The sequence below is a fragment of the Formica exsecta genome, unplaced genomic scaffold, assembly GCF_003651465.1.
Source record: "Formica exsecta isolate Colony F162 unplaced genomic scaffold, ASM365146v1 scaffold421, whole genome shotgun sequence".
In the NCBI taxonomy this organism is placed as follows: Eukaryota; Metazoa; Arthropoda; class Insecta; order Hymenoptera; family Formicidae; genus Formica; species Formica exsecta.
Window position 1 is genome coordinate 706,222 of NW_021851451.1, and position 26,240 is coordinate 732,461.

At 35.7% G+C, this 26,240-nt stretch overlaps 1 protein-coding gene across 6 annotated transcripts in view; it reads left to right on the forward strand.

The window, feature by feature from the left end:
- The window catches only part of LOC115240250 (RING finger protein 44-like), a 47,552-nt gene extending 21,611 nt beyond the window's left edge, over nucleotides 1-25,941 (forward strand). For 2 of the 6 annotated variants that reach the window (XM_029815294.1, XM_029815296.1), the window contains 10 exons: nucleotides 6,942-7,447; nucleotides 12,774-12,975; nucleotides 13,072-13,159; nucleotides 13,321-13,406; nucleotides 13,902-14,498; nucleotides 14,606-14,809; nucleotides 15,042-15,328; nucleotides 15,411-15,714; nucleotides 15,820-23,029; nucleotides 24,564-25,941. In XM_029815294.1, coding sequence (XP_029671154.1) covers nucleotides 7,176-7,447; nucleotides 12,774-12,975; nucleotides 13,072-13,159; nucleotides 13,321-13,406; nucleotides 13,902-14,498; nucleotides 14,606-14,809; nucleotides 15,042-15,328; nucleotides 15,411-15,714; nucleotides 15,820-15,894 — 2,115 coding nt within the window. In that variant the 5' untranslated portion in view covers nucleotides 6,942-7,175 and the 3' untranslated portion in view covers nucleotides 15,895-23,029; nucleotides 24,564-25,941. Of the gene's footprint in view, nucleotides 1-6,941; nucleotides 7,448-12,773; nucleotides 12,976-13,071; nucleotides 13,160-13,320; nucleotides 13,407-13,901; nucleotides 14,499-14,605; nucleotides 14,810-15,041; nucleotides 15,329-15,410; nucleotides 15,715-15,819; nucleotides 23,030-24,563 lie in introns of those variants that run through there. The other 4 variants (XM_029815295.1, XM_029815293.1, XM_029815291.1 and 1 more) reach the window with 4 other exon arrangements.
- The last annotated feature ends 299 nt before the right edge of the window (nucleotides 25,942-26,240 follow it).

Consider the following 26,240-nt stretch of genomic DNA (forward strand, 5'->3'; position numbering starts at 1 on the left):
GAGATACGAAAATACCTACTATTTTTAATTATTGATATTGCGTTGAGGCGTTTGCTATATTTTTGTCGGTATAATTTTAAAGATAATGATGCTTAAAGGAATATTTAAAAAATGAGAATTAAAGAGAGAGAGAGAGAGAGAGAGAGAGAGACACTATATTTTTTTAAAGTTAGTTTTGTTTAAATCGTGTCGATCGCCGAAATTTATGACCGTATAGGCAAAAATTTTGACACTTTCGAAAGATGACGCGTGCATTTTTTCACGATAATCACTTTCGCAAAGTGAAGCCATTCGAAGCTACGTGCGAATATCTTAGTCAGCTTATTGTTAGTCGTGACTAAGAAGCTGCAATTTTTCCGAGTGAGACTAATTCGCTCAAATAACGTGCAAGAATCGAGCTCAAAAACAGAGTTTCGCGATATTTTTCCGTAGGATTATGGGGACTTTGTGGTTATATTTTGTAGAAATCGAGTTTATAACTGCAACTATGCGAATTGCGCATTGCCGATCGTTCTGTTCGGTCACACGGCGCAATAGCCACACAGCGTCAATATAGCTATTAATTAATTAAACGTATAGTCTATGTATAGTGTATATGATACGTCTAAGCGGCGCTTGTACAACTTTTCTCCGGTACATACATAAATCACAAACGTTTTTTCCATTTCTCAAACTTTTTGAATTTGAGATTTATATCGAAGTTCTCTATACTTTGCGTTTACAGCTTCAAAGTTTGATTGAGATACGAAAATACCTACTATTTTTAATTATTGATATTGCGTTGAGGCGTTTGCTATATTTTTGTCGGTATAATTTTAAAGATAATGATGCTTAAAGGAATATTTAAAAAATGAGAATTAAGTTGATCTCGCGCTCCATGCAATACTCGAGGAAGATGTAAAATAATTAATGCATGCATACGTAATATAATATTTTCTAGTTGAAATAATGTGTAACGAATCGTGATTAAGTTGTATCGCAATATAGTAAACAGTAATGATTTTCGTATTATACAGATATTTTTATGGATTTATATAAAAATGTTTATATATACTATATATATTTACGTTATGTATTTATAATAATTATATTTATATTACTCTCTTTCTCTTGCAATACATTTCACACATTTTTCCTAATAATATTTTAACTAGAAAAATATTATATGAGCACAAGTATATTATTCTGGATTTCTAAAATATGGATATTGTGGCAAGCAATTATAATCGGAATCCGTTTAAGATTCGTTATCTTACTTGGCAACATCTATGTATTTCTCTTTAATTAAAGATGGAAAGTTTAACGCGCGCGTTCAACGGAAAGTAGAAAAACTGATGCGACGAAGGAAACGTGAAATCAGTAATTGGATCACTATCCCTCGGAGAGCAAAGCGGGCCTGTCTCTCTCTCTCTCTCTTGGCATCGCTTTTCTTGTTCTTCTCTCTCCTTCTATTCCGCGGCTCCCTTCCTCTCGAGCTCTCTGAGGTGCCAGCCAGTTTCGTGATACGAAGAGGTTTGGATCGATAGAGAGTGAGCTCCTTCGAGCCCTCTCTCGTCTTGGCGATTCCTGGAGGATTCGGGAGGAGACCGAAACGCGTTGTGTTGAAGGTATACCTTCGACAAACCAGGCCCCCAGACTTCCGGTCCGAGCCGGCCCCGGGGACCAACGACCTTTGTTCCTTTCTCGAGGGCTCGATTTTTCGAGTGGACGACGAAGGTCTGAGATCGAGTCGAGGCGCGGCCGACCGCCAGCTGTGTGCCGGAAAATTGAAAACGCAGCTGCTCGAGAACGCACCGCGCTATTTCGAAGGAGTCGATGGATTTCAAGCTGATAGAATGTTACACGGGCCGCGATAGAATCCGTGCCGAAATAGTTGGCGCGCGCGCATGACTGGCTGTTAGGATGTGACACGATGAAATATGAGTATAAAATACGAATCGCGGATTGGAGCAACAAAGAATAAAAAGAGAAGAAATAGAGATAAAAGCACTTTCTCTCTCTTTCTCTCTTTCTTTTAAAATGTAATTTTTATCTTCAGATTTCCCTTTAAATAAATTTAAGGTTTCTTCTGTGTGTAATTTAATGCAATTTATATTTTCTCTTCTCTCTTTCTTACGCGCGTGAGCGATACATAAATGTATTAGATTATATAAACCGCACAGAACAATTTTAAATTTATTTAAAAAGAAGAATAAAAGTTACGAGTGTCTTATATACATATCTCTATTTCTTTTTTATTTATTATATATATATATTGCAGGTTTGTTGTCAAATTAACATTCTTATAATGAACTTAATCATTTTATAAAGCATCGAATTTTTATAAGCAAATTTTTTTTTATAAGAAAGATTGTAAAAAGAACTTTATTATTCAAATCGATATTAATTTGCAGGTTGAATAAGAGATTTAAATAATGACTAATATCACCATCTGCATGCATATTCGCTTCTTTATCAGATCCTTGATAGTTATTTCGAAAAAAAGGGAGAGGGAAGAGAAGCGACGTTCTCTGTTCTAGCTGAGGCGCGCTTCAGCGATATTTTCTACATGACCGGGATTTACGCGAAAATGGTGTTTCGCAGGCGGTGTATTCAACGCAAAAGCGGAGAGTGCTAAATCAGACCGGCACGGCATGTCTCTCTCTCTCGTATCGAATCGGGCTGCATAAACGCGTCTCGCGTTGCTTTCCGTCGCAAAATTCGATTCGCAGAGTTCGTCGTTGCATGAAACCTAACGATAATCCGAACCGCACACACGCGGTTTGACTTAGACTCTCCTTTGGCTTCCTCCGAGCTCAATTTTTGCTTTTCTCTCTCTCTCTCTCCCTCTTTTTTTTTAAAGAAGGAGAAAGAGGGCAAGAAAGGGAGAGAGAATTGCCGCTGCCGCCACCGCGAGAGGAGTTTAAAGGTAAACGGGTTTCTCTCTCTCTCTCTCTCTCTCTCTCTCTCTCTCTCTTTCTTTTTTTTCTTGTTTTGCGCGGGTGTCCTTTTTCTGGAAAAACGTGAAAAAATTTGGACGCCTAAGGGATTTCTTTTGAACCTGGAAAAAAATCAGGATATTGTCATGGAATTTTATGGAGACTCAGACAGGATTGGCAAAATTCCACATTTTTTGCCAGTGGTGAAAACCGGTATTTTCCGGAAAAACCGGCAAAAAATGGCCTTTTCTATGAAAAATGTTAAAATAAACAAAAAATATTTTTATCTATATTCGTCACTTGAGAGAGTGACTCAGTGACTCTGGGAATTTCAGTGTTGGTCAAGTCCAGTGAGTGGGAAAACCCATGGTAAATTCTAGGTTTTACTTGGACTTTATCCAAGGGAATAAAATAGTAACAGAATCAAAAATTTTTACCAAATATAAATCTGATTTGCGTTTACCATTTAACATTTTCCAACAAAAAAAAACTAATTTATTTGCTATGTCGATTTTTAATATATTATGGGTTTTATAATCTTGGATAGCTTAAATTTTAGAAAATGCTCTCTCGATTGACGAATATAGATAAATTTTCTATTTGTTTAAACATTTTTAATAGAAAAGGATCTTCAAGTTGCAAACAATCGAAAGATGAAAATAAATGGCTTTTCGATATTTGTGGATTTTAGTGAAAATATGCAACAAAAAATTTTTGGCCGATAACACGCCGATGTAGCATGTAAACGAGCAAGGAATGTACAAAAATATACGAAATACATGAAAATTCGATGCGCAAGAAATGCGCGGTAAATTACATCGCGTCTTGTAACCGGTAGACTGGAGTCGGTAATTTTCGGTTTTATTGCCTGGCGCAATCTTCTCGAGGGCTAAGTTTCAACAGTGATTATTTAGCAAACGTAACGACTCGAAAACAGTTATACCGCTCCGAGGTATACAATAAACCGATTGTTAAATCGGTTTTGTTAATTGTCTTATCGTATTCTGATTCACAAATTTCACATCTTGTATTGAACTTAAATGCCATAAAGCCATTTATTTTTAATTGTTTGTAAATTTTAGAGATTATTATTGACAGTTTTTTACAGATGTGAGAAAAATGGCAGCTCGAAAGGCGACACTTTAACGATGTTGCAGGTGCAAAACAGTGTGCATATAAGGCATAATGTTATTGCCGAATGTGAACCTTAAATTGCCGAGTTTTATTATGTCGCTTTCCATTATATCCGTGTTACATTAAACGAGTACTTCGCATTCTTGTTGAAATTACGGCGTTCAATCATTCACGCGATATTCGTATTTCCGATCACAAGAGTCATTTATCTCACCCCCTCACTCTCTCCCTGTTCTGATATCCGTGTGTTACATCACCGCTTCATACGATTATATTAATTGCGAAAATGCATCCCTGTGAGTTTTTCTCTGCATGGATATCTCCACTCTTTTCGCTTACATAGATTATATTAGAATTAGCATTTATGTCTCGCTTGTGCACCTTATGAATGCCGAAAATCTTTCCTCGATTTATTTTCACGTACTTTAGACCTATTGTTGACTGTATGCATATTATTTGTAAATGTATTCCTCTCTTTGTTGCATTAACAATATGATTGATTGTACATATAAAGTGATTTATTATATGTAAAGATTGTAATTGTCGATGAAGCAGCGCGCACACATTTCACATTTTGTACGATTCTTCTCTCTTGTGCTTTTGCTCATTAGAACCGGGTATGCCTAAATGTGTTTGTGTGCTTTATGTATGTCGGCAAGCTGTCGAAAAGGAGCGTTCTTATATATATTCAAATTATCTATTAATTTTCAGAAATGCTAATATCTTCTCTCTGTACTTTGTCAATATCTTGCCGTGTTTTCACAAAGGGAATTCTTGAGAAACATGAAATTACACTGACGTGTGAGGGGATTTAATACGAAAGTTCTCTTAGCTTTTTGTCATTGTCGTAGGCTGTTGATATTTTATAATCATTGCAATATTGCCATAAATTGTATAAAAATAATTAGTGGCACTCCTTTTGTAATATTTGCTCTATTTCAATATTCCTTCTTTATTTAGTTTAATCGTACGCAAAATTAAAAAAATGTATTATTGTCTGACCGATTACATGAACAGAGCTAAAATTTTTATTATACATATATATTTACAGTATTGATAATATAAATACTTTAATAACATCTGAAAACGTCATTAATATACAGATAATTATCTATATATGAAAATAAATAAAATAAATTCTTGCTTGAAAATATCTTTCCTCTAAAGTAAAGGTTTGCAAATTAATTTATAGAGAACTAATATTTATTAGCTAAAGAGCAAAGAATTTTATTGCCTTCGCTTACTTTCCTTTATGTGATTCTATTATTTAAACACATCAATTTTTTGCATTTGTTAAATGAAATATAATGGATCATACTTCAAATTTTCATGTATGTACAGTGAAAAGATCTATATTTGAATACCATATATTTTATATTTGAAATAGAACGAGTATAAAATCGATAAATTTTAAACATCCATAATTGTCTTCGAAACCCCTTATAGCTTAACAAAATTAAATTAACGCACAATCTATATTCTGTACTAATTAAAACGATCAAACGATTCGTCGAAATTGCTTTGTGAAAAATCGTTACTTGCCAAAGTGCCCTACATGCTGTTCAAGTTTCATGAATTTTCAAATTCCCTTGTTACAATACACAAAGTATTGGTTTATAAAGAGTACGTTGAGAACGAAAGAGAATCTTTCGCTTATTAGACAGAAATCACATCATTATTTTGTTTAAAGCAGTCACATCGAAAAAGGATCCGCGATCGTTATTTATGACAAACGCGACATTTCTGAAAATTAGTGATGTAAATATTACGTGACTTTTGCTAGCGTTCTAGTCGGTTTATTAAATATATGATTTACATAATCGCTCCTTTTGCCTTACTATGAAATCAGTGTTGGTAAAAATACGATAACGATCTGTAGCTGCAAACGTAGTTAAATCTCTTTTTATTTGGAATTAAATATCTACTAAGTTGATAAATATTAATAACGTTTTTATTATGAACAATTGTGGAATTATTTATAATAATATTTGTTAATTGAATACAATGATTTTTTTCTATATTAATAGTAATATATTAATATTTTATTTGTAATATCTAACACCAAGATCTAATTTCGAATTATTTTTTTTTTTAAGAATGAGTAATATAAATTCAACGAATTTACATGAAAGTATCTTAATCCGGAAGATACGCAGATTCAAACAACTTTGTATCTAGTTTCAAACGTAGTTATCAGAAAGTATCATGCACAATCTCATGCAGGAGATATACGTTTTAACAGCACTGGTTAAGACACGACACAGCTAAAGGACGAGCGAGGGAAAATTGAAGATTTTGTACAGAGATGATTAGAATGTGTTTAACGCTGTGAAAAAGAAAAGTTATCCGCAAATTGCGGGCACGTAAATCGCGCGATCGACGCGTTGAGGAACGCATCCGACTTGGTCACCAAGAAAACCGATTGATCGCACGATTATTCATTCGATCGACACATCTAACGCATTTAAAATCGTTTTTGAATTAATTTAATTTAATTTTCAATTAAATCTATCGCGAGATATATTATATATTTCTCTGTGACTTCGCGAGATTTATTTCGAAAATGCGATTATTTTCATAAAAATGTAGGAAAAACTCTCGTGATAAAATTCAACGCTGCACAAACAGAAAATATAGTTCTTCTTTCGAAAAATATAGATACGCTCAAATGAGTTTCCATGGCAAAAGATATCGAGATATCGTACGTGTATCGATACTTGGCAACGCTCGCGTTAAGAAGACCAGCTCGGACGTTCCTTCAACACGTTCCGAAATGTCAAGTCGTGAGGGGATTCGCGAGAGGAAAAGAGACAGAAACAGAAAAGAAAAAATTTGTCACATCCGTCCAACCTGTCTGGCTAGGTAACATCGTTTAAATACCCTCGCCAGGTTCCTCTCGGTGCACGTCGATCGATCAGTCCAGCGAGTGATCTTATGAGACGCGCATCCAGAGATTGCGTGATCAAGGAATTAACCGTCCCCGAGTATTGAGAACAACGACGGCGTCTACGACGAGGAGGAGGAGGAGTACCGCTGGATGATAGACCAAAGAGGATAGAGAAAGAAAAAGGGAGAGAGAGAGAAAGAAATACATAGCGAACAGCAGGAAAAACGAACGGAAGTATGAACGGCCCCGGGAGTCATCAGCATCGTGGCTTGGGCATGCAGGGTCGTTATAGAGCTGTGGTGTCCAATGGCGCCTCGTCGGGTCCGCACGTGCGCGCCCCATCGCTGCCATCCCACCCTCGTAACGGCGGATGGCATCCCCAGCATCAGCAGCCGCCTCCGCCGCCGCCGCCGCCACAGCAACAGCAGCAGCAGCAGCAGCAACATCAATACGCTGCCGGCAACAAGGAATACCCGTATCGGCAATGCCCGCCACGATATCACAATGGGTATATAACAAATTCCACGCAAAACACCGGATGTTCCTCGCAGCTTGCACCCTGCGTACACGCATGTGCATGCTTCGAGGGACTTGAGGGACCCAGGCGATGATCCTCTCCGAATATTGTGACGAGAATTTTTTTATATTATTCGTCGATTAATTATTATTTATTTATTTTTTTAAAATTAATTTCTTGTCGTGAATGGGATTTTATAAATAGCGCGCGATATAGGGAAATATTTCTTTAAATTTTTATCTCCCTTAAATATTTCCCTCGTCCGTATAAATAGTGACACTTTGATATTTTGACAGCACATTTAATTATTAGAGAAAGAAAGAGTAATAAACTTTTTCTCTGATATTTTGTGATCAATGTAATTATTAGTATATGACGAGCATGTTTACTTATATATGTTTGCAGTTCACAAATTAAGCTTTGGCACAACTGTGTTAAGAATTATTAATCTTTAGATATTCGCGCGGTAGAATATTACTTCTTTTAAAGCAGACCTGCTATTAAATATTTTATTTTTAAAGAGGATTTGTATGTGTGATAGAGAATTGTATAGGTGAGATTACCTTCTTTTATTCTCTTTTATAAAAATACAAACAAACAATGGAAAAATGCTTAGATCAAGCTAATTAGTATTTCAAGGTGAGCTTCAATATGTAACAGAGTGATGCTTGAGTGATATTGTATTATTCAAAATGTGTGCGAAATTATAAACAGTCGAAATAATGGTTCGTGCTTTTAAATGTATCTTTGTTTTGCCAAAGAAAAATTCGGATATATATTACGATCATTATTTGAAATATTATCTATATGTACTCGCCTGGGTAACTTTCCGGTTTAACACTTGGGCTGAACGTAATATGCGTGTTTCTTAATAAGATCGTTGCGCGATAACAAACAACATTTAATAGTATCCTTTGTAAAAATTGAAATTAAAAAAAAATTGTTTGCAATTAATTTCTAACGAAAAACATACACATACAAACATATACGATTATCGATTTAATCAATATAGTTCTGCACAGGGTATCTCGAGTAATATTTGCTTCTATTTATTAATACTTTTATCATTTTAGATTTTTGAAGTAGATAGCTTAAATTTTTTTTAGAAAATTTAGATGTCAACTTCTTGTCAATTTTAAGTATCTTAAATCGTGAACGAAAATTCTCTAAATAGAAAAATGTGAAATTGAACAAAGGACAAGGATTTTATTATTCTTCATATCATTCAATTAATTTGAGAAATTCGATTATAAATCGTTGGTAACTCGAAAACCCTTCTTTTGATATTCTCGATAGAGTAAAATCGTTACTACATTGTAAATAGAAAATACGATGAATTTGGGATACCCTGCCACGGAAAGTCCGATGTAAATAAAATCGTTTATTCGGTACGCGCGCCGATGAAAACGCTCGATCTCCATCGCTCACAAAGTCGACACGCGTTTCATTACCGGATAGATCGAGCTTTTTCTTTTTTCGTGCGACAAAAATTCACTTGCTACACGTTCCCACTATTTACCGTGCACTTGTACATTAAACGTCAATGTGGCTTAGTACGGCTTAGCGAAAGTTACGCGCGGCATATTGTATTTGTACGATTATGTATATTGTGCGTTCAGGCCAGGCGGACAAGACTACGCTCTCTCTCTCTCTCTCTCTCTGTGTGTGTGTGTGTGTGTGTGTGTGTGTGTGTGTGTACGCGTGTCTTTAATTTTCAGAGAAGCCGTCATTGCGCGAAGACGATTCTCTAATCGACGACAATCAACGGGCCATCACGGCTCCGCGTTGCAACGATGCACTTTATTTCCGCGTTTGCTCTTCGGACTTTTTTCGAGCGCGGCCTCGTTTATCCGCTTACCAATTAAATCGGTTTATTGATTTTCCTTCTTTCTCTTTTCGCGCGCAGTTTTTGTTCTCTCTCTCTTCTCTGTGTGTGTATTGCTGAATCTTTTTTCTCTTCTCTTTTTTTTCATTAGGAATGTGACTATTATACTCTTGTCGCACGTGTGTAAACTTTTGCAGCCTTTGGACGTTCAATTAGAATTTCTCGTTGAATTTTTTTTACAAGGTGTCCCGTGAGATGTGTTTTAATTCCAATGGCAGAGAACTTGGAGTTGATTTTTTCTTAAATAATATCTCGAAACCGTGAATTAGGTGAATAATAAAGTTCTGTTTACACTTTAAAATTTTACATAGCATACAATTCGAAATTCATTTTAATTTCGAGGAAAACTCTATTCCAAGTTTGTCGAAAAATCTGTCACATTGAAATTAAAGGCAGAGTATTTTGGAACATCCTGTCTACATATATATGCAGTTTGTCGCCAACTATTCGTAATCTTCACGAATGACAGATGTTGTGCCAAGAATTCAAGTAGTGAGGAGAAAGAGATTAAAGGAAAGAAGTTTAATATATTCGTAAATATAAATATCACGATTGAAAATTTCAATGAGGCAGCATCAAATATGTATCATTTTGATTCGCGCAGAGTTTTCATGCAACTGCATTTCGCAGCACATTCGCATTTCCTCGCAAAAATGTCAAAATGGTACGCCGGTCTTCGGCGGTCATTGTTTCTTAATAAAAAAAGAACACCATTCAATGCTAATTTCTTAAACGCGATTCCTTGCTTTACTCGCATAGTACGTATCATCGAGAATTTTCGTCTTGATCGGCATCCCGCATGCAAAAAATTGCAAGTTGCATGTAAAAAGATATTAAAAAATGGCTCATGCGTTCGATTTGAATTTATGTGTGTCAAAGCTCTGTCTCTATATATAAATTATAAATTCATGTTTTATAAATAGTATAAATCAACGCGTGTTTTGCAATTGCGTCGTTCTAAGAGACGCAACAATTCCTTTTTTCTGTCTGTTGGAAAATTGTACCAGTAACTTTATAGAATGAACTAAATATCTCTGATATTGAGGATATATATATAATGATGAATATCCCCTTTCGGGATAGAATTCTTTAACATTTTATCGGATTAATATTACATAAATTAATTGAAAATTTAATTATCTAGCTGAATTATTAATTTTAAATAAAAATTCACATTTTGTTTTAGAAACATATATCTCTCAAGGAAAAATGTTACATTAAAATTTCACACATTTCGATAAATAATAGATTTAATTCGTGATAATTGATTCAAATAACACATAATTTTTTTAAGTCATGCAGTATTATTTTCTTGAATATTAGGTGATCCTAAAATCCACATTTTTATTGCAATGCATATGAGCAACTGGTGTAATTTTGTACCATCTTATATGATGTACCGCCAGTATTGACGCATGACATCGACATCTTTCAAAGTCATTAATTAATAAGCTCGGCCCCAATTGACTCTGACAGTTCATCGGGAATGTATAGTGTTTCACGACATGTGCGCTTCAATATTTCAACTTTTTCCATCTCATATTTGTATGTTTCAGTGGTTATCTCATTTTAGCATGCCTGCACACATACTTATCAATTTTGTCGTGAATTTCCCACATTTTCCTGCAGAAAAAGAAATTTACACGTTTTCATCGAAAAAGTGTTACACACACGTTCTCTTATTCTTTTTACACACATTGAATCGTTAATTAATACTCGTGGGACTCGAGAGAAAGGATTGAAGTATGTTTCGAATATGAGAAAGAAAAATTAAATGATACAATAATAATGTGAACAATGTAATTGAAAACAATGTTAGCAAGTCATGTATAAATACGCGGAGGGAAAATTATATAAATAGCATTATATTACATCATGTATTACGAGAGTCGCGTGGTGTGACTATTTTACAAACACCACGCCATATTACGTAACGCTAACGGTTCGATTTTCATTGATATATTCTTTATGGCGTGTCGTTATCCGGTTTTATATTTCGATTGTAAAAATAAATAAATCTGCGGCTAACAAAAATAAATAAATCGCCGCGCTCCAGTTTGTCGAATCGTTAACTATTACGGTCACTTTATTTGCTTGTGTTTGTATAGGTGAAGCAAATACATAGGAAGTGTTGTTTCTTTCTCTCTCGCTATCGAATATCTCTTCAATCACGGATTCGTTGGCGAACTCTTTTCGTTAACGAAAATTCAAGATGAAATCGAAGTAATAAATATATGGAGTTGTTGAAATTGAAATTACATCGATTACTGCAATTTTTAAATCTTTGAGATAATGAAAGTTTTAACTAAATTTGAAGTAAAATTCTTCAGGAAAATTCCATTTTTTTAAATACTTGCGGAATAGCAGATAAATATGTTTGGTAAATATGTTTTCTGAAATTAAAAAAAAAAACCATACACAGATATCGATTGCTATCTTACGAAACGCTGATAACGTCGAAAAAAAGAATCTGTTTTCTTGATCCATATTCATACGTTTATGTATTAAGATCATATTGAGAATTTTTTTTTACTTTTGCGTAAGATATTCCACCAAATTTTTATCGAAGAAGAATTGATAATTTTTAAAGCGATCTGTTTACGTGTCGTTATATGATACATTCCTTTTTATTCGTAAATAAGATATATTGTCGTAGATATTGTCGTAGCGTTCTGATGAGAGACTGCGACTTTCATAACTGCTCGCGGAAAGATGTTTACTTAATTGTAGGTCGCTCAAGCGTAAACTCGATTTTCACTTAATCGCGATGTTGCGTATAAATTTATTAATTCTTGCGAATAACATCGGAACGAGTTAATTCGTCAATTTGCCTCGCGAGTGCAAAATGCGAGAGAAAAAAAAAAGAATAATTCTCTCTTGCGATAGAAACTTTTAAATGAGTGAATCGCAAATCTCTGTCTGGGAGTGAACTTTGGCAAAAGCCTATTATCTTTACGAATTAAACGAGTATTTTATATTTTCGTATCGGAGCTTTTCATATAAACTTTGCGCGAAGTAGCGAAAACGATTGCTAATATAATTTTTTTTAAAGAAAACGCGCAGACAATTTTTATTTTCGACTTATTAAATAGGAATCTTATTTTTATAGATATTTTTTTTTTATCGCGAAAAATAATTTATTTTCTCTTTTTTTACATAGAGAATTTTGCATAGAGAAAATTGTCGCGCAATATTATTCCTTCTTAAGGATCAATGCTGACCCGCGTTGGAACATCCTCGTTCTATATCGCATACGTGACTCATTTCTATTACGAGTGCGGTTGGTATCAGCGTTTTTAGCTCGAGTTATCACTGCGAGAATGTATCGCATGGCGTATCGCGCGCGAATTTATTACGTATTTCCCGGCATCCGTTCGTGTGTATTTTTCTGCGACACTCTCGCTCATGCTTCTCCACTTTTATATACTGCAGAGATTGCCCCGGGGTTGGCACGTCCTCTGGACCGGCTGGCAAGGAAGTTTCCTATCACGGGAACGTGGGTGGATCCAGCGTGGGATATAAGCCGCCTCCGCAGCACAGTCCGCAGACGAGGGGCCCGCCGCCGCACTTCCCCCAGGAGTCGGTAGGCCCGCCGGCCAATTCCCCGCCGTTGCACATCAATATCTGCGGACAGGTGAGCACACGCGCGTCATCTCTTTTCGATCTTTCCTTTCTACCTATCCTTCTCCGTTGATGAGAAAATTACTTAATTATTTTGCTGCAATTTCAGGAGAACGCGATGCGCGGTCCTTTATTGAACATGAGTCCCGGCCTTGGAGCCAGTGGGGTGGACATGGAGTACCGCAGAAACTCTCAAGGTACGTCTTGTTTTAGTTTGTCTCGTCCGTTTATTTGCGAGTCTATCTATTTTTTTCTTTCTTTCTCACTACATAGTTTAATTTGGCAGAGAATAGTTTTGCGTCAATCCTCGATCGGAATATTGCAGAGATGTAGTTATGTAATCCTTCTCTCTTTTCAGCCACAAACCAGCTACCTCTAAGCCCCGTGCAGATCCAACCGTCGCCGCCGTATTACAGACAGCCTAGTCAGGACGATGGTAGAAAGGTGAGCATACTGTTTTGTTTCGTGCGTTGATGATGTTTGAAGTTTCAGTGTCAATCTATATTTTCCGTTGAGTAATTTATAAAGGAAGCGCGACATGGTTGGTAGTAATTAATCGAATTAATTTTTTTACTCGGCTAAATGATGCGGTTTCTAACGATCTAAAAGTAAACTTAACGTTTTTGTCCATTCATGTGTCTTTTTCTCTCTCGAGATAATGTGAAAAAACTTTTGCTTTTCTGGTTGCCTTTGGTACAAAATGTCGAAGGAAACACTTTCAAATTTCGATCTTGCGAGTTTTATTCTACAACGAGCTTACGCACACGATGTTTGTTTAACGTAATGTAATATGGTGAAAGTCTCTGATTACTTTACCAATGAAAAAATAGTTGTAGACGCTTTTTTCGTTTAATCCTGTCAACAAGTTTACATTTCTTTTCCGGCAAATAGTGCCGCTACTCGGAATGGATACGAATATAAGCAATTCGTATTTTCTAGAGCGAGTCACCATCGAGGAAACGTCGTCGAATATCCCGCAACGGCGCCGTGTCCGGGATAGAGGTTCGAGAAACGACGCCTCCGGCTCCAACGCCGCCCCTGCACACAACCCCACCGCCTTGGGAATTTGGGGGCGCACCCCAACGGCGCTCCCCGCGCAATCACATGTCCACCCGCGGCAGTCCGACGGTTAGGAACCGTTATCAGCGATACACGGACTCGTTTGGGCTCCCCTATCCGTTCCTACCGAGTCACAATCCCCACCAGAGTCTCCATAATTCCCATCACGGCCTTCACAATTCGCATCACAACATCCACAGCTCCCATCCGCACGGTCTGCACAATTCGCACCACAATATCCACAATGCGCATCAGGCGCATCCCCATCCAACGGCCGGTGGCACGGGACACCATCCCGCCCAAGGTGCGAACGCGCCCGTTGTCGTCGACGTGGGTCAGGTTGGCGTGTCCGGTCTGCCGGTTGCCGTTAGCGGGGAGCCCCTGTGGCATCCGCAAGCGCCGAGCTACAGAATTCCGTGTCAACTTCATAGTCTCTACACGCCTCACGGAACACACCCGTTCGGACACTCGTGCCAGGTAAATGAATTCCCACATGAATTTCCTACATCTCGAATGAATAAATAAATCACTTTTTTTTACATGTACGATATATGCAGATCTCATGTATATTTGTTCATCCACAGGTGACACACCATCATAGTCACTATTCCGCCGCTCATCCAACGCATCCGGGTCACGGTCTTGTCGGTTCCTTAGTAGGTGCCGCTTCCAGAGGATACCCAACACCGGCTGGCGGTCCTGTAGCAGCGCTACATCACACACATGCACCTCCACCACCCGTCCATACTACTGATTATACCGCCGCGCATCATCAACTATCTCAGCAGGTAAATTCGATGGACACTTGAAAAGACTACTGGATTCGATTCGAACTGGTTCGCTCAGTTTATCCATATCGTATTTATAATTTCCTCTAATTTTTCTGTAGGACATAAAAGAAACTTTCTTATTGAACTAAGAAAAACAAAAATATCTAATGGATCTGTATCTCTCGAATTAGATTTTAGGCGCCAATGCCATTTTTGCCTGCTAATCGTTGTTTTTCGCATTTGTTTTTAGAGAGAAGTCGAACTTGAACTGATAGAGTCCCATCATCATCATAGAGTGGGCGCTGCGGCTGGTGCGCCGCTACCGTTACCACACTCGTATTCTCCACCAGCCCTTACGCAGGTGACAACACCGCCGCCCATATTCCTGTCCGAGACGCGAAACAGTCAATTGGAGATGATGCAGAATAGAACTCGACGAGTAACATCCAACGTTTTACGACGACCGAGATTCAGCAGATGGAGGGGTACAACTCCGTTACCACCCATGACGTATCCGGGATACCTACTACATTTTCTGTACGTAATGTATACTATGTAATTATCGTAATGCTTACTGCGCGTAACAAGACACTTAATAGTTACGTCGTTTATTCCGCAGAGCGATGTTCAGCAATCCACCGCTGTCTCCGTACAATCAGGCCGAATTATCTTCGCCTGATTCTGTGACGGAGAATTATGAGGCATTGCTGTCCTTAGCCGAGAGATTGGGTGAAGCTAAGCCGCGCGGTTTGACTCGCGCGGAAGTCGAACAATTGCCGTCTTACAAATTCAACGCGGAGACACACCAGGGCGACCAAACCAATTGCGTCGTTTGCATGTGCGATTTCGAGGCTCTTCAATCGCTACGTGTTCTACCGTGTTCTCACGAATTTCATTCCAAGTGCATCGACAAATGGCTTAAGGTAAGAGAGAATCATATTATTTCTCGAGATCTAAATTTATCTTGAATATATTTTTGTGTTGAAATTTACGCGATATTGCAAACGACGATATTACTTACTTTACAGTCTAACCGAACATGTCCGATATGTCGCGGTGACGCCGGAGAGTATTTCGGAAATAGCAGTGGCAGTAGTGACTGACGCCAAGCTGACGATGTACACTAGCGCGAAGCGTCCCAGCCATCGAGGACACTATCACTACCACACATTATGGAGATCCCGGTTGTTGCGTTGCTGCTATTTCACGCGAATCTCTGCCGTTAAAAAAACATTTCTGTTGCTCTTTTGGGGCGAGAGACGAATCACTGATACAAGATAGTCACATGATTCATTGACGATGAAACATTTTTTTCGACCTCCGTTGAGAATGACGATTCTGAAACGGGCTGAATCACAAGTGAGAATTGTTTCGGTGTACGTGATCTCGTTGAGTGTCGAGCGCAGAAATATCAAGATTGAGGAACAGTGTAGCGTCTTTCCTGCTTTGGAAGAAATATAGCGAGACGCAATAAAAGCAATTTAGCAAAACGTTCCGTTAAGTTACGGCGCGCATTTCCTATCAAAAAGAAAGAAAATCACAAGTCGAAGATATTACGTTTTTGTTCATAACGCTTTAATTAATATTTTAACGCTCATTAATTATTCGTATTATGCTATTCTGCATTATCGGATTTATGTACATAAAAATAACTGTATACGCAGATATCGCAACTTTCCATTAACGTTCCATTTTTTATAGTTTATCTTTCAGTCTAGTGATTGTATATACATATGAATATATAAAAATTTGCATAAATACCCTTATACATATATGTGTGCGCGTACAAAGCAAGCGGTAGAGTTTTGTTTGGACTTAACCAAATGTAGAACACGAATTCTTTTGCAATAAAAAAAAAGTGTTTATCGTCAGAGAGATAAGGGAAAAAAAATTGTAACTTCCTACTGTTATATAAGCTCTTGTGTCTTTGTAGTAGACCAGCTAATTATTTTATTATATTATAGAAATGTATATGTAAGTAAATTAAAATTACTTTTGGCACCTTAAGTGCAGTAGGTAGAAATTGTTGGATTATTGCACCGGGATGCCACATAACTATTTTATAAAATATCTATAGGTTCGTGTTTAATTCGACATTTGTTTTTCTCTCTTGCGGCAATTAATTAATTAATTATCCATTATCTTTTCTAAGTATGCTCTAAAATACGTGGAACGTTGTTTTGTTTCGTATACTTTGTAAAATCTGATTTAAGTGATTTAAATATACGCGTGAATTTCGATGAAAAATTATTTTATAATCGCGAGAGAGACCCGGCACGCATAATAGCCAAGTGCACGCGAAAAAAGATAAACGAAAGAAAAAAAAGAGAACCTAAGAATATCGCTTCTGTTTCCTGCGTATCTACCTCTGATAGAAGAAACAAGACGATTCATATTTTTTTATATACACATCTCATAAACAATAAACATACCTATGATAAGTGAAGGCAAGAGTGACCGGCTAATAAAAAACGAGATTCAAACGTTTTGAAACATTCGATAAGGAAACGTTAATGATTAGAACCACTGAAAAAAATAACAAACGCTCGCTGAATTCAAAATGCTATGCGGATATATGTAAATTTGATCGAATATAGTCGAAAGATTCTTTATGTTAAATCTTTCTAATTAAGATTAAACATACACAAGTTTCGCGAAACTTTTTGTAGAAGCGGTTACAATGTAGATCGAATTTTGCCACGAACAAGTTGTGTGCTTTTAGTTAATTATATAACTCTTCCTTGTTTATACATATACTTTTATGCCAATGTGAGAAAATTGAGAAGATTTGTTTATATTCTTGTTATTTTTAAGATGTTTTGTGTATACTGTTAGGTAGAGAGCGAATGTTATTGGCAAGATATGAAATGTTGAAAGCAGTTTTTTATGTTTCAAAATTAATAAAATTGCGGGATATGTAATCTAACACTTTGACTGATTTAATAATATTCACGCTATTTTTCATACGCTCTCCTTTTTCTCGCTAACACAACAATCTTACTTTTCGATTTTTCACGATAATCAAAGAGATTTGCATATGTGATCGTGACTGTGAACTCGATAGTCATTTTCAGATATGAATTTATTGACGAATGTGGCTCGCGCACGCGAGATTACACATATGCAAAGCAACAATCACAGGCTACAGTGAAAGGCGATTGGCAAAAAACCTAATTCGATGTGTCTGTATGTGCGCGTATGTATGCGTATGTGTGAAGAAAAAATGCGTTTGTCTCTACACACACATTTTTTTTTTCTTTCAGACACAATAATATTTAATGTGAAAAATATTCTATGGTGTCTACACGCCTATAGAATATGTGTAATTATATATGTCGCATTTTGTAATTTAAGCTTCAATAGCGTTAATTGCAATATCAATTATTTTATAAAAGAAAGAGTGCTACCTATTATAAAAATTGTGCATTATTACTTGGTGCATCGAGTTCTCTGTTGCAATTCTCTTTCGCGTCAATTGTCTTGTTTAAATACGTTCGAAAGGATCGACGCACCATTGTGAGAATACGAGGAAAAGATTCGCTCGCGATAGTTGATTAGTCGGAATCATTGCCTTCTAAAAGACGTTTCTCGATGGAACGCGTGGAAGTGCGTGTGAAAAGTGCGAATGTAATCGAAACTCCCTTATTCCAAACACACGGAAACTTCAAAACACAAACCGAGAAAAAACATGGAGAACCTGACGTCTCGATGTCACACTTCCTCTTTCTCTAAATCTGTATCCTTCCACTTTTTCAATTGCGTGCCTTTCTGTACACCGATGGAATATCACGAGAGAGAAAGAGAGAGAAAGACGTGAGCATGTTTAAGGAAGTGCGAGCGCATAACGTCAACCACGTTGGAGCACTTACGGTCGAAATTTACATTTTTATATCCAGAGCAAACATTTAAGAATACCGAGATGTTATTATGGAGATACACCGAGAGAGATGCGTCCAATGTTTTACGAACATGTTGATATTTCCTTTCGATAACGTCTGAGATTTCTATTCGCACTCTTATCCGATATCGCATTTAACGTCAAATGTAGCCATCTGAACTGGACGTCTTATCCGTCTTATATCTAATGCACAGAGCCATTATCCGTCCTCGAATGCAGGATTCGAGGACAACGTTACGTTCAGCGTTAAATGTGACATGGAAGGAATAAGCGAGGAAGATGTCCACCTGCGATTCGCTATTAATATCGTAAAGTGATGCAACAAGATATCTGTCGATCGTTTCTTCAGCGCTATAACTTTAATTCTACGGTTTCTTTTACACGCGTTTAAAGACAGATTTTTTTTTCTCCGTATTTTCGCAGGTCGATGTAATAAATTTTATTTGCGCAGGAACTCTCATAGAATCGAAATTAATATTTTCGATCAAAATATTGACGAATCTTCAATTCATTTGATACGTCGATGACGTTAATGAACGAGTACTAATCTCTCCGAGGGTCGATAATTGTTTCCGGCAATAGTTTTTTTTTTTTTTAATTTAGTTTTTTACGTTCAGAGAGAGAGAGAGAGAGAGAGAGAGAAAATGCTGCTATAATATAATATTATAAATTTATAAAATAATGTCCATGTGATGTATCAGTTGTTATCACGCATTGTTTAAAGTTCTCATCAATCTTGTCACGTATTGATACGTAGTCTTTGAAAGTTTATGGTTATTCATCTTTGGAGATTTTTCATTCGCGAGTTTGGAATATCGATCGTCTGACTTCTTTAAACATTCGTCTGTGAGAAATCGCATATACGTAACAAACTACACTTTTAATAATGTCATACGGGTCCTAACTTGTCACATATATGCGGGAAAGCTACCTTACAGAAATATCAAAAGTCTTGCAAAGGCGACGAGCGAGCAGGCACCGTTGATCCTTCCTAGATGCATAAGAAGACATATCATATTTTCATTGCACTCCTAAGACGCGCTGTTTCGCGTACTCTCTCTTTCTGTCGCAACGCAATGACAGGAGAGAAAAGCGAAGAGAGAAGTCGAGATGGCTCATGTTTAATTAGCTTAAGCTTGTACCAAGAAAAGTACGAGAAGGAACGAGCGCTTGATGGGCAGAAGGCAAAATTTTTTATTTTAAGTTCCGTAAAACTAATTATTTAATTGAAATCTCATTTTCTTATTACGTGCAACTATACTATTTTTAACATTTGTTTGCGACACATTTCATCTATGGGTCTATTTATTGGAATGATGAAATATGACAACAAAGATAGCATGTTTAGTGTAAAAAAATAAAAACAGAAAACGGATACCGTTCATACATGAATTTTCTGAGTCAAGAATAAATGGTTGCAAATTGATACATAAAAAAAAAAATTCTTTAACTACAAAATTTCTTTAATAGTAACCGCCTGCCCATTTAACGTGATGTTCCTTAATTTTAGATTAAGGTAGCATAATTTATCAGTAACACTTATCTCTTAAGCATATTCTTAATGACTATTGTATCTCAGTCGCAGCGAGAAACGCGGTCGATTTCTAAAACGTTTGACGAAACAAAATCGACGAAATTATTAACATATAATTGAATTTTATCTTAAAGTTTGAGCAAAGCATTTTATTTGTAGTATATTAATATTATTTTAATTATTTGAAAGGTAAAGCAGCGGCGGAATAAGAGTAACTTCTTGTGCGAGAAACGTTCGAGAAATCGATCGTTAAACAGTACCAAAAGTAATTGTTCCGTATATTTAGCAAAGCCGCGAGTTGTTTTTAAATATAATGAGATAGACCTGTGTATATGTGTGTGTGTGCAAATTTTACGGAGACACGCAAATAATCACCTGGTACAAGAACTTTTCTTCTTACACACAGCATGTTGCGAATAATTTTAATTCTAAAACAATCTAGAATGAATTGATTATTATATATACGAGATGTATATATTAATTCTCCGAAAAAAATAATTTACAGAAAATATACACACACACACACACACACACACACAGATATCTGCACAGGTGAGCTTTCCTTCTTCTTTCGAGAAAAATTAACGTACTCTCGTCACTTTTACAAATAAAGGTGTCATCTTTAATCGGTGCCTGAAAGAGATCACGCTCTGTACTTGCATCTTACACGAATACGGTAATATCATTTTTTTTCTCAGCCTCTGCTTTATGCGAACCGTGTAAAATATTTGTTACACAGAGATCTTTGGTAGCGAATATAATGAAAGAAAGGAGATGGACTCGCGAGCGAATAATGTGTTTTTCCGCATACGATCACTATAATAAACGTACGCTAATGTTAATCTTGACAAGGTCAACGCGCTCTCAACAGCGAAAATCTCGCCACCCTTTCAACGATAATCATATCAAGTGACCTGACGATAGAGGCTTATTTTTCATATTCCCAAAACACAAGGAACGAGTCGCAGCGAGTTTTTAAAAAATGCAGAAACATCACAATTTAATCAAACACCGCTCGCGTTTCGTAGAAGTAGAAGACACACGACTGGGTTGTCATACACACAGTTACTCTATATTTCAAGTGGAGTTCAATACTTCGGAATTCGCTTATCTCTCAGTCACGGAAAGAGATAAAATAATATGTTTCCAAACTATTATACCTTCCTAAAAAATCGCAGATTCTTCGAGGCGAAATTGAATTATTTAGGAGATTTAAAAACCCAAAGTTTTTAATTAAACTTGAAGAATGCGAAAATAATATATTTGTATTATTTTTCAATTAATGTATTTATACATAGCAACGAAAAAATTAATTTACTTTATAAAAAATTTCATATGACGTTCAATACACAATCAAAATATATAATATTGCAAATTGAACATTTTCGCCAATAATAATAATAGTCTTTACAAGTTTTAGCTGAAAAGATTGAGTCTGAAATTCTTCTAAGAATCTGTCGATGAAAGAAACGGCGATAGTTCTGGAATACATCCTGTATAGAAAGAATTTGTTGCATATCCGAGGAAAAAACATGCTCTATCTTATTTAATATTATATAATTTTTAGCATTACACACAAACCGTTCAACACTTGTATAAAAAAAAAAAAAGATAATTCAGGATTCTATAAATATTTCCTATCGTTGCGTCCGCTCTTATTAAGCATTATTCCGAGTATGAATCTAAACTAATTCGAGTAAAAGCTTCAATTTATGTGTGCGACTCATTATCAATGATAAGATATTGTTAATATCGTTTCAGCGGGGACACAGGATGATTGTGTAAAGTTACGAAAGAAAATTGCGTCGATACAGAATGTAAATTGTTTTTCTCGCAATTTACGATTGCGAGATTATTAAGATTGGCAGGGGTTGTGTCGTTAATTTTATTATTCACCTAACCCATCGCACAATAATCAGCGTTGCTACTGCTGTATTAGTTATACGATATTTAATTTGTCGATTAGTTATTGTTATTAGAATTGTATTTCTGCTATTACTATTATTATTATTATTATTATTATTATTATTGATATCGATTATAGTTATGATTATTATTTGCATTATTAATTAATTAATAATTGATTTATTGTATTAATTGTTAAATTGTATCCGCCCCAGCAAAAGGAGAGAATAGGCTTTACTCGTCAGTCTGTGTTTTCAGTGTTTGGAATATGTATTTTGTGACAAAAGTCATATGAAAAAAAAGAAACTCGAAAGCGCCGCAAGAAGCAGGTTACTGTACAGATGCAAACACATAACGATGCCAAACATTCTATATTATTAGCATTACGTTATTATTATTATTATTATTACTATTATTAATACTACTATTATTATTATTATCTCTATATGTGATTATACACCACTATTATTCCTATTAAACGGATTATTACAAGTTTTTTTTTTCATATGAAAGTAACATCGATTATTATTTTCATTTTTGACTTGTTCCAAGCCGATATTGTATGGGTTTTTTTTTAACAATAATTTCAATTATATCGCGTGCGTGTGTATAATTTTTATTTCTTTGGGAGCGTATACTCTTGGATTAGGCGATTTTAATTTCGAACTCTTCTTATTTTGATTCTTTCGCGATATTATCCTTTTAATATGAAAAATATAAACTGATGTATTGATACTCTCGCACAAACAGAATTGTAAATTGTAAATTAATTTGGTCAGTCTAGGTTCTAGCCGCTTCTAAAGAAGAGTGATGAGAGGTGAAGGGGAGGGAATTGGCATGCGAAAGCAACAGGAATGAAAGCGAAAGAAAGGGAACGGAGAAAGCGTAAAATGTGGCGGGGGTTGGTTTGATTCGCTCGCGAATGTTGCTAGATTAGAGGGAGACGAGTGAGGGGGAGAAGGGAAAAGAGAGAGAGAGAGAGAGAAACAGAGAGAAATACTCGGTCTGCGCGTTCGACAATTTAAGATGGATATGCTCATATCTCACGGGGTAGGGCGGCGACGAGGACAGCTTCATTCCCTTTAAAGAGAGACGCGCTCTCGATAGCTCGGCTTTAACGAAAAGCCCCCGGCACGTTGAATTTATGGAGGGTTGAGCCACACGGGCTTTGAAGTATCGAGAGCTTCTCTCCCCTTCAGGCTTTTCTCCCTTTCGTCGGCGCGGCTCTCCCTTTTTCTCTCTCTTTTTCCTTCCTGCCTCTCGCTCTCTTTTTCTCCTCTTCCTCCTTCTCTTTCTCTTTTCTCTATATATCTGAAAAATCGTTATTTCTCTTTTTCTCTATCCTTTCTTTTTTTTTTTATTGTTTTTTTCCCGTGATTCTGCTATTAATTTTATTGCTAAAATCGAATGTGTCTTTCGAATTTGCGTTTTGGTTCCTCTTTTTTTTTCCAGTTTATCGGATTTATTTGGAATCACATACATCACACATATATATATAAAGTTTTATATCTTTTTCTATATGTTTTATATATCGCAAAATACATAATTTCTCATAGATTTCTTCGCGATATCTATTTTTTTATCGTACTTATCGTCCGTGTGAAATATGTTTTCTTCTATCAATTACTTTTTCAACGATTTTACTTTCAATTCATCTTTTTTTCCACCCAATTGCAGCTTTGATTTTTTCATTATATACAGGATGCTAAATTTCAAACGTAACAGGCCGAATATCTCGATAACTAAATGAAATATCGAGATTCGGTTTTTTTTTAGATTCTGAAGACTTTGGCATGCCTGATCGAAGAAAACACCAGCGCAAATTCGTGGAAAATGAAAAGCGGATGCTTGTCTGGTATCCCGACATCTCTTGAAAACGTTATTCCTATAGCGCTTGCTCTAAATAATCGTCAGAATTAACAAAAGCACTCGCACTAATTGCGACAGTAATTGTAGTTGCGGAAATTGTGTGCAGAACAAACTCTTTCCTCGTTTCGTTTCACGAAGGTTGAAATTACAGACTGAGCTAATACAACAAGTAATATTCTAGGTCGTGAAATTCGTTACAGCAATAGATGTTTGCTGATATGAGACTGAAAAACTATGTTACATAGAGAGATAATGCGTTTATATATATATTTATTATCGAGATATTCGGCCTGCTATGTTTGAAATTTAATATATATATATATATACACACATGTATTTTCTTCCATGTGTACGCGTATTATATTTAGCTATTTTTTTCTCTTTTGATTATATTTAGATATTATATTTTTTTATAATTTAATTTGACTTTGGGTGGACACATAAAAAAAAAACCGGATCTCGATATTTCATTTAATTATCGAGATATTCGGCCTATTACGTTTGAAATTTAGCACCTTGTATATGTGTATATATATATCTGTTTGTACATTCTCTGTTGTATGTAGCACTTGTGGAAAAAGCTTACAGCATCGACACAACAAATAGCCGCAAAAAAAAGAAGAGAGAAGGAAAAAGAGAGAGAAAGAGAGGAAGGCTGCGGGAGATAGCCTCCTCAAAATCAATTCGCTCTACGGGATTAAAGTGCCTCAGGATTGTATCGTGTGGGCGGCGGCGACGCAATCACGAGACACCTCCGTAGAAGAACGGTAAATTCTAAAAAAGACGATTGGAATTTATGTTTCAAATTTATAAACCCCTAATCTTCGCAATTACAGATGAGTAGAAAACTTTTGGATCTTTTTCTTACTTTTTTGGTGTATCATTCTTGTTATAAGAAATGCCATTATCGATTTGAAATGTCCAATTGACATTTACAAATAATGTGAATTAATTAGATCTTATCATCCACTCATAGGCGATTTATTCAAGCAACATTATCTATATAACATGGAAAGGAATAATTTGTTTCTTCGCTAAAAATGTGAGTAATCCATCTATTGATTGTTACACAATTACTTAATCAATATTTCCCATTAAATAACATTAGAGACAATACTATGCGTGATAGCCTGTCGAGAGCCTAACGAAAATCAATATCGTCGAGACAAGGTAGTTTATTCATCTTTCTGGTATTTTCTATCATCGTATATATATAAATATATTACTCGAATTAAATCTTTGATCTTTCCCTCCTAATCGTGACAAAAATTCCCTAAAAGGTCGAAAATCAAACACGAAAGATTTATATTTATTCTGATGCACACGTAATAGTTAAATATATACGCACACACGCATATGTATTAGAATCCAACAAGATTTTTGTACTTGATACACATCTGAAGATGAAAATTGGAGAAAGATTTAAAGATTATATATGCAAATAATACATATGCATCATATAGAGAACACTATGGATATACTCTGCGATATTTTTCTAGTACATCGTTGTGGTATTACATGAAATTAAAGGATTTGACTTAAAATTTAAATTAATTTGAAATATGAATTTAAAATCTAAAATTTTAAAATTTGTATTTAAATTTATTTTATTTTATTAAAATTAATTTCACAGAATGAACTTCTCGATTCCTGCCTACATTTTCCAGAGCATAACCGAGATGAGTCTATAAGATATCTAGAGTCGCAAGAGATCTTTTTAGACGAAATCGTAGATGTATAATATTTATTTTCTGTCATACGTGACATAAGATCAATTTAACGTTGGAGCCAATAACGAAATTGCACACTTGACGACATCGATCGACTTGGATTAATTGCAATGGACAAAAAAAAGATGCTATCGCCGCATAATTAATACATTCGTATTATCTTCACAAATCGCGCTGCTTTATTGCCTTCCCCTTTAGGGAAAAAAAAAAAAAACGGTCAGCGAGAAATTATGTGAAAGATAACAAGCGTAGGCTGTAAGTTATGTGTACATGCATACCAGAATACAATGTATAAAAAGCAATATTTACCGCATATATATATATACATATATATATATATATATATATATAATATATATGTATATAACAAGTAAATGATACAGTATGGCGCATTCGTTTATGTTCTCTCTCATTTTACACGATCGGGAATATATATACTGTGACTGCTAAGTTAAGTCTGTTCCTATTACTCTGTTTGATAAAATTTCAATTATTATTATTATTTTTTTTTTC